Raw genomic sequence first — 15807 nt, 5'->3', positions numbered from 1 at the left:
ATGATAAAAAAAGAGGCTTATTTTAACAAGGACTCTCTGGATAAAACATTTTTTCCCACAGACCATGCCAAGGGCCTGCTTTAGGGTCAATGTCAGAGACTGACTGTTATCTCAAGAGGGCTCCAGAAAGAGCTGGGGGATGACAATGATGTGTACACGTATGCTACTATTAGTTTTGTGATTTGGAAGTTGTCCCCTCCATGTACTGTATAGTTTTTGCTGTTAGTCATACTATTGACCACTACACTAGTTATATCACTGCATAGTTCTGTAATGAAAAAAGGTGACCACAAAGTTCTAGAGGTTTGCTTTGTTCCTGTCCTGTACACATGTTGAGGATAGACAGTAAGCTTTGTGTTTGTTCTCTGTTCTGTACTGTTCTCCTGTCTTTGTGGTATTGTATCATAAACTGTGTTCAGCCTGTAAGCGTGTCACTTCTCTCTTTTGTTTGTAACGTCTGAGGTTGTGTTCTATCCATTGTTGAGGTATCTCTTGTTCTTCTGTTCCACAATGTGTTTGATCTGATTCATATTCTGTCCCTTGTGTTGTCCTGTGTCGAGTTTTCACATTGGAATGTGTTGATTTGTCTGTTTCAACCTGTCTTGTCCTTTGTGTTGTGCTTCTCTCTGTCTCTAGTTTTCTTATGCTGTGTTCAGTCCCTGGCCTGTGCTGTGTTCAGTCTCTGGCCTGTGCTCTGTTCAGTCACTGGCCTGAGCTGTCTTCAGTCTCTGGCCTGTGCTGTGTTCAGTCTCTGGCCTGTGCTGTGTTCAGTCTCTGGCCTGTGCTGTGTTCAGTCTCTGGCCTGTGCTGTGTTCAGTCTCTGGCCTGTGCTGTGTTCAGTCTCTGGCCTGTGCTATGTGTCTGGCCAGTGGTCTCGGTGGTCTGCAGCATCACTGATTCATCACCCCCTGACGCCCACACAGGGCTGCATGTTTCCCCATACAGGAAGTCAAGGCTCTCCAGATGTGCTCAGAGAAGCTTTTTGGAAACATTTCTGTCTTTTGTTATTGAACGTCTTTTTTTTTTTCAAACACTGCCCTCCCGCTTCCCCTCGGGACACACTCACTCAGTAAGGAAAACTCTCGGTTGAAAATGTGATTGGGAAAGTGGTTCCCACCTCATCATATACTGACTGCAACATCATTGCCAGATGTCTAACTCAAACACGGCACAGTATATATAGATAATCCCCAGAGATGCAGAAAGTTTAAAGGCTGCCGAGGGAAGTCAGTTTACACACTAACTGTATCCTGGCCTGTGCGTGGGCCTGGCCGCCTGCATGCTCCCTGGTGGGGTGGGTCGAACCATCTTCCATGTCAGGGGATGGGGGGGGGTGACACTTTGAGTGTGGTGGGGTTAGTAATGAATACTGGGAATACCAGCATCCCTGGGAAAATGTACGCTCTGGGAACACAGTTTATTCTGCATGGGGATTACAATGACATCTCTAACGCAAACAGTTTTCTTCACCCATGGCCAATGGGGAAATGGGACATCAAGTACTAGATCACTGTATTTGACCACTTAAGCCTGATAACACCCTTCAATTGTAGCATCACAATGAAGAAAGAACATTGCTTACCATGGAATCAAATTATAATTGTGACATCACTCAAGTGCGGTAAAGCAGCTTTTACTGGTTCTAACATCAGACCTATAAGCTTGCTAAACAAACTGTTGGAAAAAATTGTTTGAACAAATAAAATGCTATTTCTCTGTAAACATATTTACGACAGACTTTCAGCATGCTTATAGAGAAGGACACTCAACATGTACTGCACTGACACAAATGACTGATGATTGGTTAAAATACATTGATAATAGATTGTGGGAGCTGTACTGTTAGATTTCAGTGCAGCCTTTTATATTTTTGACCATAACCTGTTGCTGAGAAAATGTATGTGTTATGGCTTTTCAACATCTGCCATATCGTAGATTCAGAGCTATCTATCTCATAGAACTCCAAATGTTTTCTTTAATAGAAGCTTCTCTAATGTCAAGCATGTAAAGTGTGGTGTACCGCAGGGCAGTTCTCTAGGCCCTCTACTGTTTTCTATTTTTACCAATGACCTGCCACTGGCATTAAACAAAGCATGTTTGTCCATGTATGCTGATGATTCAACCATATACAACATCAGCAACCACAGCTAAGGAAGTCACTGAAACCCTTAACTTCTTATGAGCAGGTGGGACGGTCGGAACCCCTCGAGAACATTCCGCTGAAATTCAAAAATATTTTATAGGAATATGTAACTTTCACTTAACAAGTCCAATACAGCAAATGAAAGATAAACATTTTGTTAATCTACCCATCATGTCCGATTTAAAAAATGCTTTACAGCTAAAGCACAACATATGATTGTTAGATCACTGCCAAGTCGAAATAACACAGCCATTTTTCCAGCTAAAGATAGGAGTCACAAAAAGCAGAAATATATATGAATCACTAACCTTTGATGATCTTCATCAGATGACACTCATAGGACAACATGTTTTTTTACCTTTATTTAACAAGGCAAGTCAGTTAAGAACAAATTCTTATTTTCAATGACGGCCTGGGAACAGTGGGTTAACTGCCTGTTCAGGGGCAGAACGACAGATTTGAACTCGCAACCTTCCAGTTCCTAGTCCAATGCTCTAACCACTAGGCTACCCTGTATTGTTACACAATACATGTATGTTTTGTTCGATAATATGCATAATTATATCCAAAAATCTCTGTTTACATTGGTGCCTTATATGCAGTAATGTTTTGATTCCAAAACATCTGGTGATTTTGCAGAAATAACGATAATAAACATTGATAAAAGATACTAGTGTTATTCACAGAATTAAAGATAGACTTCTCCTTAATGCAACCGCTGTGTCAGATTTCATTTTTTTTTACGGAAAAAGCATAATCTGAGAACGGCAATCAGAACCCAAAACAGCCAGAGGAATATACGTCATGCTGGACTCAACAGAAGTCAGAAATAGCATTATAAATATTCACTTACCTTTGATGATCTTCATCAGAAGGCACTCCCAGGAATCCCAGTTTGACAGTAAATGAATGATTTGATCCATAAAGTTCCAGAATTTATGTCCAAATAGCCACTTGTTGTTAGCGTGTTCAGCCCAGTAATCCATCTTCATGAGGCGCAGGCACTTAATCCAGACAAAAACTCTAAAGGTTCCGTTACAGTCCTTTAGAAACATGTCAAACGATGTGTGGAATCAATCGTTAGGATGATTTTAACATAAAACATCAATAATGTTCCAACCGGAGAATTCCTTTGTCTTCAGAAAAGCATTGGAACGAGAGGTAACTCTGTCGGGAGCGCGTCATAAGACCAAGGCTCTCTGCCAGACCACTGACTCAAAGAGGTCTCATGAGCCCCTCCTTTATAGTAGAATCCTCAAACCAGTTTCTAAAGACGGTTGACATCTAGTGGAAGCCCTAGGAAGTGCAACCTCATCCATATCTCAATGTGTATTCGGTAGACCACGTTTTGAAAACTACAACCCTCAGATGTCCCACTTCCTGGTTGGATTTTTCTCAGGTTTTCGCCTGCCATGTGAGTTCTGTTATACTCACAGACATCATTCAAACAGTTTTAGTAACTTCAGAGTGTTTCCTATCCAATACTACTAATAATATGCATATATTAGCATCTAGGACAGAGTAGGAGGCAGTTCACTCTGGGCACGCTATTCATCCAAAAGTGAAAATGCTGCCCCTTATCCCAAAAAGGTTAACTTCTTGTTAATCCAGCCGCTGTGTCAGATTTCAAAAAGGCTTTACGGTGAAAGCAAACCATGTGATTATCCGAGGACAGCGCCCCGCATACAAACACATGAAAATCATATTTCAACCAGGCAGATGCGCACAAAAGTCAGAAATAGCGATATAATTCATGCCTTACCTTATAAGATCTTCTTCAGTTGGCACTCCAAAATGTCCCAGAAACATCACAAATGGTCCTTTTGTTCGATAATGTCCCAAAAATGTCAATTTATTGGTGTGCCCCATTCAGAAATACACCGGTTTCAACTCGCCCAACATGCCTACAAAAATATCTAATAAATTGCCTGTAAACTTGGTCCAAACATTTCAAACAATGTTCCTAATCCAACCCCAGGTACCCTAAAATGTAAATAATCAATCAAATTTAAGAAGGAATAAACTGTTTCCAATACCGGATAAAATCAACTTGAAGCGCGCTCCAGTTCACACGCATCAAAACAGTAGAGTCCACCAGGAGTGACACTTACAATAAATAGCACTACTTCTTCATTTCTCAAAAGAAAAACTTCAAACAATTTCTAAAGACTTTTGACATCTAGTGGAAGCCATAGGAACTGTAGGTTCCTAATAAAAAGGCATCCCATAGAAACCTAATGGAAAGTCTTATGACAGGGTTTCGCCTGCTATATCAGTTCTTTTATACTCACAGACAATATTCTAACAGTTTTAGAAACTTTAGAGTGATTTCTATCCAAATCTACCAATTATATGCTTATCCTAGCTTCTGGGCCTGAGTAACAGGCAGCTTTCTTTGGGCACGCTTTTCATTTGTGGGTGAAAATACTGCCCCCTACCCAAGAGAGCCTAACAAAGAGTTGTAGTCTGTTTTGGAATGGGTGGCCAGTAATAAACTAGTCCTGAACATCTCTGAAATTAAGCGCATTGTATTTGGTACAAATCATTCCCTAAATGTTAGACCTCAGCTGAATCTGGTAATGAATGGTGTGGCTGTTAAACAAGTTGAGGAGACTAAATTACTTGGCGTTACCTTAGATTGTGAACTGTCATGGTCAAATCATATAGATGCAATGGTTGTAAAGATGGGGACAGGTCTATCCTTCATAACAAAATGCTCTGCTTTTTTGACAGCACCCTCCAAAAACAAGTTCTGCAGGTCAAGTTTTGTCTAATCTTGATTATTGTCCAGTCCAGTGCTGAGACGAAAGAGCTAGTTAAGCAGCACATGGCCCAGGACAGAGCGGCACGTCTTGCTCTTCATTGTCGTCAGAGTAATTAAAAACTACTATGCATGCCAGTTTCTCTTGGCTAAAGGTTGAGGAGAGACTGACTGCATCACTTATTTTTATAAGAAACATTAATGTATTGAAAATCCCAAATTGTTTGCATAGTCAATTTACACACAGATCTGACACACACACTTACCACACCAGACATGCCACAAGGGGTCGTTTCACAGTCCCCAAATCCAGAACAAATTAAAGAACACATGCCGTGGCGGCAGGGTAGCCTAGTGGTTAGAGTGTTGGACAAGTAACCGGAAGGTTGCAAGTTCAAACCCCCTGGCTGACAAGGTACAAATCTGTCATTCTGACCCTGAACAGGCAGCGCTGTTCCTAGGCCATCATAGAAAATAAGAATTTGTTCTTAACTGACTAGTTAAATAAATATAGAGCCATTATTGCATGGAACTCTGTTCCATCTCATACAACTCAAATAAATGGCACACCTGGTTTCAAAAAACAGATAAAGCAGCACAACACCTCCTCACTATTTGATCTAGATAGTATGTGTGCCTTATTTTAATTTTTATGTAGTTCGGTTCTTGAGCTTTCTGTATTATGTCATGTTTCAGATTTTGTGGAGGTATAGCTGCTGCTTTTGCAACAGCTAATGGGGATCCTAATAAAATACCAAAATACCAAAATACTCATACCTCCCTAATGATAACAAGATTGTACGATTCCAATTGTGGTTAGTGTGGTGATTGTGACATTGTCCAAAGTTACTCAACAGTGTTGCTTCATGTGCATCAAGTCACTATGGTCCAAGTCAATGTATTTTTATCCATCTCCTTTGGGATCAACAGGTTCAACTGCAGATGAACGAATTAATGAATGAATGAAATTGTATTTTTGTGTCAAATAGCCTGTTGGCAACCCATCCTTTATGGGATTAACTAACACATAAACAAACATTACAATAATTCACTGTGGTAATTAAATGATCATTCTTCTTCCGGCGTTCTCTGCATTGCGGATCTCATAAAGAGTGAAACAATTTAAATAAAAAGGTAATCAATACGTAATAGTAAATAAGGTTATCCAAACAATAATTACATCCCTAGAGCAGTAAAATAACATACATACATACATGCACGCACGCACACACACACACACAACACACGCACGCACGCACGCACGCACGCACGCACGCACGCACGCACACACACACACACACACACACACACACACACACACACACACACACACATACATACATACATACATACATACATACATACATACATACATACATACATACATACTGTATATATACACATACCTACAGTTGAAGTCAGACGTTTACATACACCTTAGCCAAATACATTTAAACTCAGTTTTTCACAATTCCTGACATTTAATCTAAGTCAAAATTTCATGGTTTAGGTCGATTAGGATCACCATTTTATTATTAGAATGGGAAATGTCAGAAAAATAGGAGAGAAATATTTATTCCAGCTTCATCACATTCCCGCTTCAAGGTTGGGATGGTATTCTTCAGCTTGAAAGCCTCCCCATTTTTCCTCCAAACATAACGATGGTCATTGTGGCCGAACAGTTCTATTTTTGTTTCATCAGACCAGAGGACATTTCTCAAAAAGTACGATCTTTGTCCCCATGTGCGGTTACAAATCGTAGTCTGGCTTTTTTATGGCGGTTTTGGAGCAGTGGCTTCTTCCTTGCTGACTGGCCTTTCAGGTTATGTCGATATACGACTCGTTTAATCTGTGGATATAGATACTTTTGTACCTGTTTCCTCCAGCATCTTCAGAAGTCCAGAACAACAGCAAAGGAACTGATTTGCACTTTTCGCTCCAAAGTACGTTCATCTATAGGAGACAGAACGTGTCTCCTTCCTGAGCGGTATGACGGCTGCATGGTCCCATGGTGTTTATATTTGCGTACTATTGTTTGTACAGATGAACGTGGTACCTTCAGGCGTTTGGAAATTGCTCCCAAGGATGAACCAGACTTGTGGAGGTCTACAATTTATTTTCTGAGGTCTTGGCTGATTTTTTTTTTACATTTTCCCATGATGTTAAGCAAAGAGGCATTGAGTTTAAAGGTAGGCCTTGAAATACATGCACATGTACACCTCCAATTGACCAATAGCCTATCAGAAGCTTCTAAAGCCATAACATAATTTTCTGGAATTTTCCAAGCTGTTTAAAGACAAACTTAGTGTATGTAAACTTCTGACCCCTGGAATTGTGATACATTGAATTATAATCTTTCTGTAAACAATTGTTGGAAAAATGACTTGTGTCATGCACAAAGTAGATGTCCTAACCGACTTGCCAAAACTGTAGTTTGTTATCAAGAAATGGTGGTGTGGTTGAAAAACTAGTTCTAATGACTCCAACCGAAGTGTATCTAAACTTCCGAATTCAACTGTATGTCCAGGTCAAGCCTCTGAGTGAGGAATGGAGCTTTATGAAGCGTTATGAAGCGTGATGAGAGGGTCAGAGGATCTACACTGCACATGTGTATCTTCTTACACAGTCCCACAGCCTCATTCTATAAAACCACAGAGTCCCTGATGCAGTCTGTCTTTCCCAGAAGCATGTTAATGCCCTAAGCACAAGCAGTGAGAAGGATTATCTATCCTAAGGGTCACCTCTGATGACTCTAAAGACCTTTCCACTGGGATGTTTTGGCCTTCTGATCTCAGATGGTTTGTCCCAGTCAGCTACTTAGGGTTTACTGGTCAATTTCTTCCTCAAAGACCCTCAGTCAAACCAACGTCCTCACTGGACCACCAGGGAACACACCACCCTTCTCATGTCCACTTCCCCCGCCCCCCCACACACACACACACCTCCTCTGAAGTCCTTTCAACACCTAAAACAAGATCAAACTGGCAGAGATCACAGTTTCTCATTGAAGGGTTAGGTTACATGTGGTTTGAAGTAAGATGCAAGGAATGTCATGCAATTCATTTGCAGTAAAACAGTAATTTGTTTTCTAGTGTTCAACAGCAGTTTTCCCTTGCATGTTCAATGACGTTATTAATCACTGTCATAATAGCTATAAACAGATTTGACTCCGTGAACCAAGTGACACGTGCACTGCTGTCACCAAATTTGACACTCATCATCGTACAATCTTCAATCTTCTGTGACACTGAGGTGACTTGTGCTCATAAATAATCATGTGTGGTTTCCCGGGTAGCCAGTCGCTCTCTGAGTGTTTTGACGCATGGCCTTCTGGGACAGCGTGACCTCTGGGCCCTGGTGGTCCTGCCACTGTCCCCAGTGGATCATCGGGCCTGGGAACGTTTCACATGAACACTGTGGGAACTTGAACTGTACTGTACACCAGTGACACAGAGGGGGTGAAATGTGTGTGTGTGTGTGTGTGTGTGTGTGTGTGTGTGTGTGTGTGTGTGTGTGTGTGTGTGTGTGTGTGTGTGTGTGTGTGTGTGTGTGTGTGTGTGTGTGTGTGTGTGTGTGTGTGTGTGTGTGTGTGTGTGTGTGTGAGAGAGAACAACAACAAAAACCTAAAACGGGAATCAATCAAACATGACACGGGGCCCTAACTAGAATCAGGGTGATGGAGATTGGGAAGGAAATGTACGAGTCATGTTGTTGGAATAGTTTAAGAGTTTCAGTTTGGGGAAAGGAAGTGCTCGTTTCTTTACACAGGCTTCAAGCTCTAAAGATGCACTGTATCTATGTTCGATGAACTGTTAGCTGGGTAATCAGGGGATTTAACATTATAAGAAATTAATCTTATTTATTTAGAACCTTTCATAGGCTACAATACCCAAAGTGGTTTACAGTAAGCTTTACAGTAAAGCAAACTAAAACTAATACTTTTTTTCAGCACATTTTATGATTCTGTTATTTACTTCGAAACAGAACAGTTCATACATTTACAGTATTTCAACCTGAATATAATGTTTGGGACAATTTAAAAAAAGTTTGCCTTGTGCCACAGATGTATCATGATTAGATTAGAATTTGGAGAAATTTTACTACACATGCATTTAATTGTACACTTTCAGTCATCCAGTTCAAAATAGAAATAAACACATTTTAATACCCCAAATAATTTTGAAGATGTTTTTTTTATCCACTGACTCCTTCAAAGGTTTCCCTCATCATCATCCTTCTCCTCCCTCTCTTCCCAAGGCTCCTTTCTTCCACTCTCTCTCTGTTTCCCACCCTCGTCCTGCAAACAGGCCTGTGATCTATCCTTAACTGTTTCCAGACGTCTGCTGCTGCACCCCTTAATCCCCCCGCACTTCCACCACAACAACAACCACCCCTCCTGTCCTCCTCCCCTCCACCGCTACTTCCCTGCTTCTGTCACATTCTCTATGTTCTAGATCTCTCCCTCTGTCTTCCAAGATTATGATGAAGTGTTTACTCAGGAATACATTCCTGCTCTGTTATTGGCTGTATGTGGTCTGTGAGGGATGAGCCATGCCACCTTTGACACATATTGACCTCTGCCTTTAAAGTAACAAAATATGTCTGCATCTCGAATGTCACTAAAGGTCTGGTAGTGAACTATATGTTGCAATGTTACTAAAGGGGCCTGGTAGTGAACTATATGGGGGAATGTGACTAAAGGGGCCTGGTAGTGAACTATATTGTGGAATGTTACCAAAGGGGTCTGGTGGTGAACTATATGTTGGAATGTTACTAAAGGGGTCTGGTAGTGAACTATATGGGGGAATGTTACTAAAGGGGTCTGGTAGTGAACTGTATCGTGGAATGTTACTAAAGGGGTCTGGTAGTGAACTTTATGGGGGAATGTGATTAAAAGGGCCTGGTAGTGAACTATATGTTGGAATGTTACTAAAGGGGTCTGGTAGTGAACTATATGGGGGAATGTGACTAAAAGGGCCTGGTAGTGAACTAAATGTGTGAATGTTACTAAAGGGGTCTGGTAGTGAACTTTATGGGGGAATGTGACTAAAAGGGCCTGGTAGTGAACTATATGTTGGAATGTTATCAAAGGGGTCTGGTAGTGAACTATATTGGGGAATGTTACTAAAGGGGCCTGGTCGTGAACTATATGGGGGAATGTTATTAAAGGGGTATGGTAGTGAACTATATGTTGGAATGTTATCAAAGGCGTCTGGTAGTGAACTATATGGGGGATTGTTATCAAAGGGGTCTGGTAGTGAACTATATGTTGGAATGTTACCAAAGGGGTCTGGTAGTGAACTTTTTGTTGGAATGTTTCCAAAGGGGTCTGGTAGTGAACTATATTGTGGAATGTTACCAAAGGGGTCTGGTAGTGAACTATATGTTGGAATGTTATTAAAGGGGTCTGGTAGTGAACTATATGTTGGAAGGTTACTAAAGGGGTCTGGTAGTGAACTATATGTTGGAATGTTACTAAAGGGGTCTGGTAGTGAACTATATGTTGGAATGTTTCTAAAGGGGCCTGGTAGTGAACTATATGTTGGAATGTTACTAAAGGGGTCTGGTAGTGAACTACATGGGGGAATGTTACTAAAGGGGTCTGGTCGTGAACTACATGGGGGAATGTTACTAAAGGGGTCTGGTAGTGAACTACATGGGAGAATGTTACTAAAGGGGTCTAGTAGTGAACTACATGGGGGAATAGGGTATAATTTAAGATTTTGCATCAGCGTTGCATTTTAAAACACAAAGCTACACATTGTATCACCATAGCACACCATCAGTTTATAAACAAAACCTCAAATCTGGTTTGTTGTTGCTGTTTTGTGGTCGCCCCTTTTGCCTACGTACATTTGTTTACTTGGAAACCAATTAGTGGTTGGACACAACAGCTGAATAGTTTAAGACCCTGCAGCATTGTTTCTGACTGAGTGTTAAGGAGAGGCTCACACTGACCTGTTTGTTAGTTGGACAGAACACGGGCAAAACAAGAACAAAAACTCTCCAACATTGTTCTGTCCGTGTTCAGCAAGCCATCACATACCTCTCCTCTGAACCCATTCAGAACATAGAACCGGAATGTTGTGTTCAGAAATCCACATCTCTTTTTTGAGATGGGAGTGAACTTACATTGTATTCTAAGAGCCACATCTATTCTGTTTATTCTATTTCCATGATTAGGCCAGGGCTCTTTCTGTGGCAAATAGTATTTTTGGATAAGGAACAGATTGTGCAGTCATGACATGTGATTTATATTGTAAGCTCCCAACTTTGTTAACCCTAACCCTGTTGGTCTTCCAGGGGTAAAAGACATCCATCATGATATGAGCGTATCAGTTGTGTATGTAAAGAGATATTAATGTTCGGACCAACTGTGAGTACTGCTCTCCCCATGCCCAGAGCTCTAAGCTGTCATCATGATGACTGAACTCACTGGTTAAGCAGCGTAGGAGGGAACAACACCCGAACACTAGCCTTGGAATCATCTATATCTCTCTCTCAATCAACTTGTTTGTCAAATTGTTTACTCCATGTGTAACTCTGTGTTGTCTGTTCACACTGCTATGCTTTATCTTGGCCAGGTCGCAGATGTAAATGAGAACTTGTTCTCAACTAGCCTACCTGGTTAAATAAAGGTGAAATAAAAAAATAAAAAATAAAATAAAATCAGCCTTTGACTGTAAATCAACCTTTGACTGTAAATCAACCTTTGACTGTAAATCAGCCTTTGACTGTGAATCAACCTTTGACTGGGTGGGGAGTGTGTGTGGGGTTTTGTCTTTAACACACGGACAAAGCTCAATATACTGGGAGGAATGTAGTGAATAAAAACAAGGGCTATCATGTAGATGACATTATTCAGTGTTTTTATTTTGAATATGTTTGCAGAATACATCTCTCCTGCAGCCTGTCACCATGAGGAGTGTCAGAGTGTCCACTCTCCATCTGACAGCCCTACTAACAGGTGAGAGGAACAACCTAATGAAATACCATACAAATATACTTCATTGACTGGAGTCTTTCCTGGTCAGGTTACATGGTAGGGGAAAAACGCCTAGCTCTAGTATCCAGCTAAGTTGCCATTGAGATTGTTGCCGGTGTTTATTTAATATGTAAGGCAAAGAGCCTGTATCAGTTTAAAAATATAATTATCATCCCTCCTCCTTTCACCTCCAAACTCTTCACATCCCTCATCACTGTGTAATTGGATGGATTTCTGAGTTGTTATTGCTATATTAACCTTTGACCCTTGACCTGGGGATCTAGCTGTTTGACCCCAAACCTGATCTTTCCTTGTTTGTGTTGACTGCAGCTCTTTTGCACTTCTGCCCTGAGTACCGTTGCGTGGAGATCTCCCCTAGCAACAGCGAGGTCGTCATGACACCGGGCGACTCCATGATCTTCACCTGTTCTAGCTGGGGGACAGTTGGATGGAGGTTCAAGCGGAATGACGACATTCCCTATTTTGGAGTGGAGAACCAGAACACAACCAGTGTTCTCATTCTGGACAACGTGACGTGGAGACACACAGGAGTGTACGTCTGTGCCGAGGCTTTGACGGACGAGGCTCGAGAGGTGGCAGTCTTTGTGCCAGGTGAGAACACCGTCATAACTATACACTCTGTCACAGATAATAACCTAGGTTAGCTTAATCAAATGTTTTGTTCCCAATTTCCTGCTAAATATTGTATATTGTAACAGCAATCTCAGCTTTTAGGCCTCAATATCTTGTTTCAATCATGATATGAATTAAATCTTCTTATCTCTCACATGGTGTGAAGTTATTTATCTTATCCCTCCAGCTAAGTCTTCCTCTCCTCCACACAGACCCCGAAGTGTGGTTCATTGAGAGCTCCCACGGCATGGTGACCAAGACCAGCGAGGAGGGGACCATCCCCTGTGTGGTCACCAACCCCCAGATCAACGTCACCCTCTACGAGACGGACAGTGACATGCACCTAAAGGGGGTCTACATCCCCAGTGAGGGCTACAGGGCATCCCTGGAGGACAGGACCTATGTGTGTCGTGGGGAGCTGAACGGAGAGGAGAAAGAGTCCCAGGAATTCTACGTCTTAAGTATTGTTGGTGGGTACCTGGAAGGGGCAGGGAGTCGGCGATGGGGCTGGTATAGAGAAGAACACTATTGTCTGCTCAAACCTATAGCTTGTTTATTTATTTATTTATTTATAGGGGACAATGCACATTAATCAACATCAATATTACAATAATGCAACCTCCATGTAAATGTTGCCCGGGTTGTAATTACATGCACTGTACTGTACAGCATTGTTGATGTGCATGTCTGAATTTAACAAAGTATTGCAGTATTGCACAAGGGTATTCATCTATTGGTCTCACTTAAAAGCCTATCAAGCTGTTGTATGTCAGACTCAAAAATAACAATGAACTATTTTTCTCCTTCCTGCTCTCTGCCTCCCTCCCTCCCTCTTCTCCTTTCTCCCTCTCTCCCTCTTCTCCTTTCTCCCTCTCTCCACACACAGTCCCGGAGACGATCGACGCCTACATCAATGCGACTAAGACGGTGCTGAAGCAGGGCGAGCCCCTGACAGTGAACTGCACGGTGCACGGAGTGGAGCTGGTCTTCTTCTCCTGGGACTACCCCAACAGAGACGTGAGTGGGAGAGAAGAGAGGAGAAGAGAACAAGGGCCTTTTGTTTGACTTCCCCTTCACTCGTCCCGGGGAGACATAGAGTAAATTACATCAATATGTCTGTTCAGCCACACCTAGATGTGTTAAATTCCGTTTCAATCTCACTCACAACAGACTCACGGTTTTCATATCATTATTGATAATGCAGTACATTGATGGTGTTAAAATTGTTTTAAATTTGAAGGCCCTTGCTATAGGATTTCACTGACAAAACAAGTGTATAAAATCAAACCTTCTTGTTAAACTTGTCGAATCTTATATTACTTAAATAGCCGGGCGACTAACTGCAGAAGATGTTTTGAGTAATTTTTTTATATTTTTTATTCCCTTTATATTAAATCATTGCATGCATCTATAATATTGTTTGCATAGTGGGATACAGTAAAGCAGAGGCGTTTTAAAAATGTCTACACAAAGGTTTTTAGCAGGGTAGAAAAAGGTTTTATGAATGCATTTCATGCAATTCTTTGTCATTTATGACAGAAAACAATAGTATAATATTTGTTTAATACCACAAATGACTGAAATAAGTGTATACTCTGACAGTGACAAACTGAGACCAATAAAAACGGCCTGGTCTTGAATGCAAACAGGTCAATGAAGAGACACAGATTGCACATATTAGTAGGAATATATATATATATATATATATATATATATTATAGGCTTCAGTAGGCTACTAAATAAACGTTCCAGTGGCACGAGCCAACCCAGTGTTGACGATGAAGTCTTGCTTCTCACTGGTGCTGTTCACTCAGAATCGCTCAAACATTGTTGAGAAAAAAATGATTAGCAGACAGATTAATCGTATCTTTTCAGCAGTAGGCATTTGCTTTCCAAACTGTACATTTTTCTCCCGATTGTATTTAGGAATTTGCGAAAGGCAAACCATGGAAATATAATACATAGATGGCAGTTCCCATTCCAGTCAGGACTGGCAGCCATTGCTAGCGTTTAAAGGAAAACTCCACCCCAACATTTTTCTGCATGTCAGCAATCATGTTTTCAAGATATATAACTTTCAAAATACTCAAATACAGCTGGTATGATGCATTGTATATGACATGATGCTGTGTTTGCATCATATGACGCAACATGCATCATGGGGTGGCAGGGTTGCCTAGTGGTTAGAGTGTTGGACTAGTAACCGAAAGGCTGCAAGTTCGAACCCCCGAGCTGACAAGGTACAAATCTGTCGTTCTGCCCCTGAACAGGCAGGTAAACCCACTGTTCCTAGGCCATCATTGAAAATAAGAATTTGTTCTTAACTGACTTGCCTAGTTAAATAAAAAATAAATACTGACTGTATTTGTGTATTTTGAAAGTTAAATACCTAGACAACTTGATTTCTGACATGCAAAACATTGTGGGACTATATACACAATGGACTAATGAAACAAATACCAAAATATAGTTGTGTGGATTTTTCCTTTAACATTCAAATTACCAGGTTTAGTGGTTCCAAGACACTTCTATAGATGATATGTCTATTGCCACAATGGAACAAAGTTGGTATTTTTTGAATGTAATTTGAAGAAATGTATTTCAATTTATCAGGGGGTGCTGCACCCGTACTTCCCGTGGCTATGATTACTTAGTTTGTACTTCAAATGTCTTCTCAAAGACTTCAAAATGTTACTGATGCATCCCTTTCCTCTCCTGTGTCTGCCAGGTGGACTTCATCGAGCCATTGACAGACATCCTGTCGTCCCAGAGCATGCGCTCCTGCCTCACCGTCTCTAAGGCGACGCTGGCCAACACAGGGCAGTACGTGTGCCACGTTCACGAGAGTGTCCAGGACCAGAGGGCCACCGCCAATGTCAACATCACCGTCCTCGGTGAGAAGGAGACAGGGAGAGACTCTCTCAAAACAAACTATGCCTGGATTGCTTATTATTATGGGTCTTTTTTAGACTGAAAGAGCTCCATTCATAACATGAACCTCCATGCACTAGGTGAGAGAGAGTTCTGTTCAAATAAACCACATTTGATTTATTTTACTTTTTCATGTAGCTTGCTATCGTCATTGAGAATACAAGCATCTGTGTTTTGTGAGATCACCATCAATTAAAATCAAATTAATATTGAATTATTATTTTTAATAACATTCATCTACAAAATTCTCCAATCTGAGGGTTTGTATAGAATCAGGAACAGCAGTGCAAACTGGAAATATTTTTTATCTGTGTTTTTAACTTCTGAAGTGACTTAAAATTATTTAAAAAATCA

General features: G+C 41.0%; 1 protein-coding gene across 3 annotated transcripts in view; it reads left to right on the top strand.

Moving 5' to 3' along the window:
• LOC135545741 (platelet-derived growth factor receptor beta-like) overlaps positions 1-15807 on the top strand; it is a 48208-nt gene that overhangs the window by 16058 nt on the left and 16343 nt on the right. For all 3 annotated transcript variants that reach the window (XM_064973572.1, XM_064973571.1, XM_064973570.1), the window contains exons 2-6: positions 11796-11871; positions 12220-12501; positions 12735-12992; positions 13409-13539; positions 15251-15416. In XM_064973572.1, coding sequence (XP_064829644.1) covers positions 11823-11871; positions 12220-12501; positions 12735-12992; positions 13409-13539; positions 15251-15416 — 886 coding nt within the window. In that variant the 5' untranslated portion in view covers positions 11796-11822. The remainder of the gene's footprint in view (positions 1-11795; positions 11872-12219; positions 12502-12734; positions 12993-13408; positions 13540-15250; positions 15417-15807) is intronic.

This window comes from Oncorhynchus masou, chromosome 9, assembly GCF_036934945.1.
Source record: "Oncorhynchus masou masou isolate Uvic2021 chromosome 9, UVic_Omas_1.1, whole genome shotgun sequence".
NCBI classification, from domain to species: Eukaryota; Metazoa; Chordata; class Actinopteri; order Salmoniformes; family Salmonidae; genus Oncorhynchus; species Oncorhynchus masou.
The sequence above is the reverse complement of the archived record's forward strand: the minus strand, read 5'-3'. Positions and strand labels throughout refer to the sequence as shown.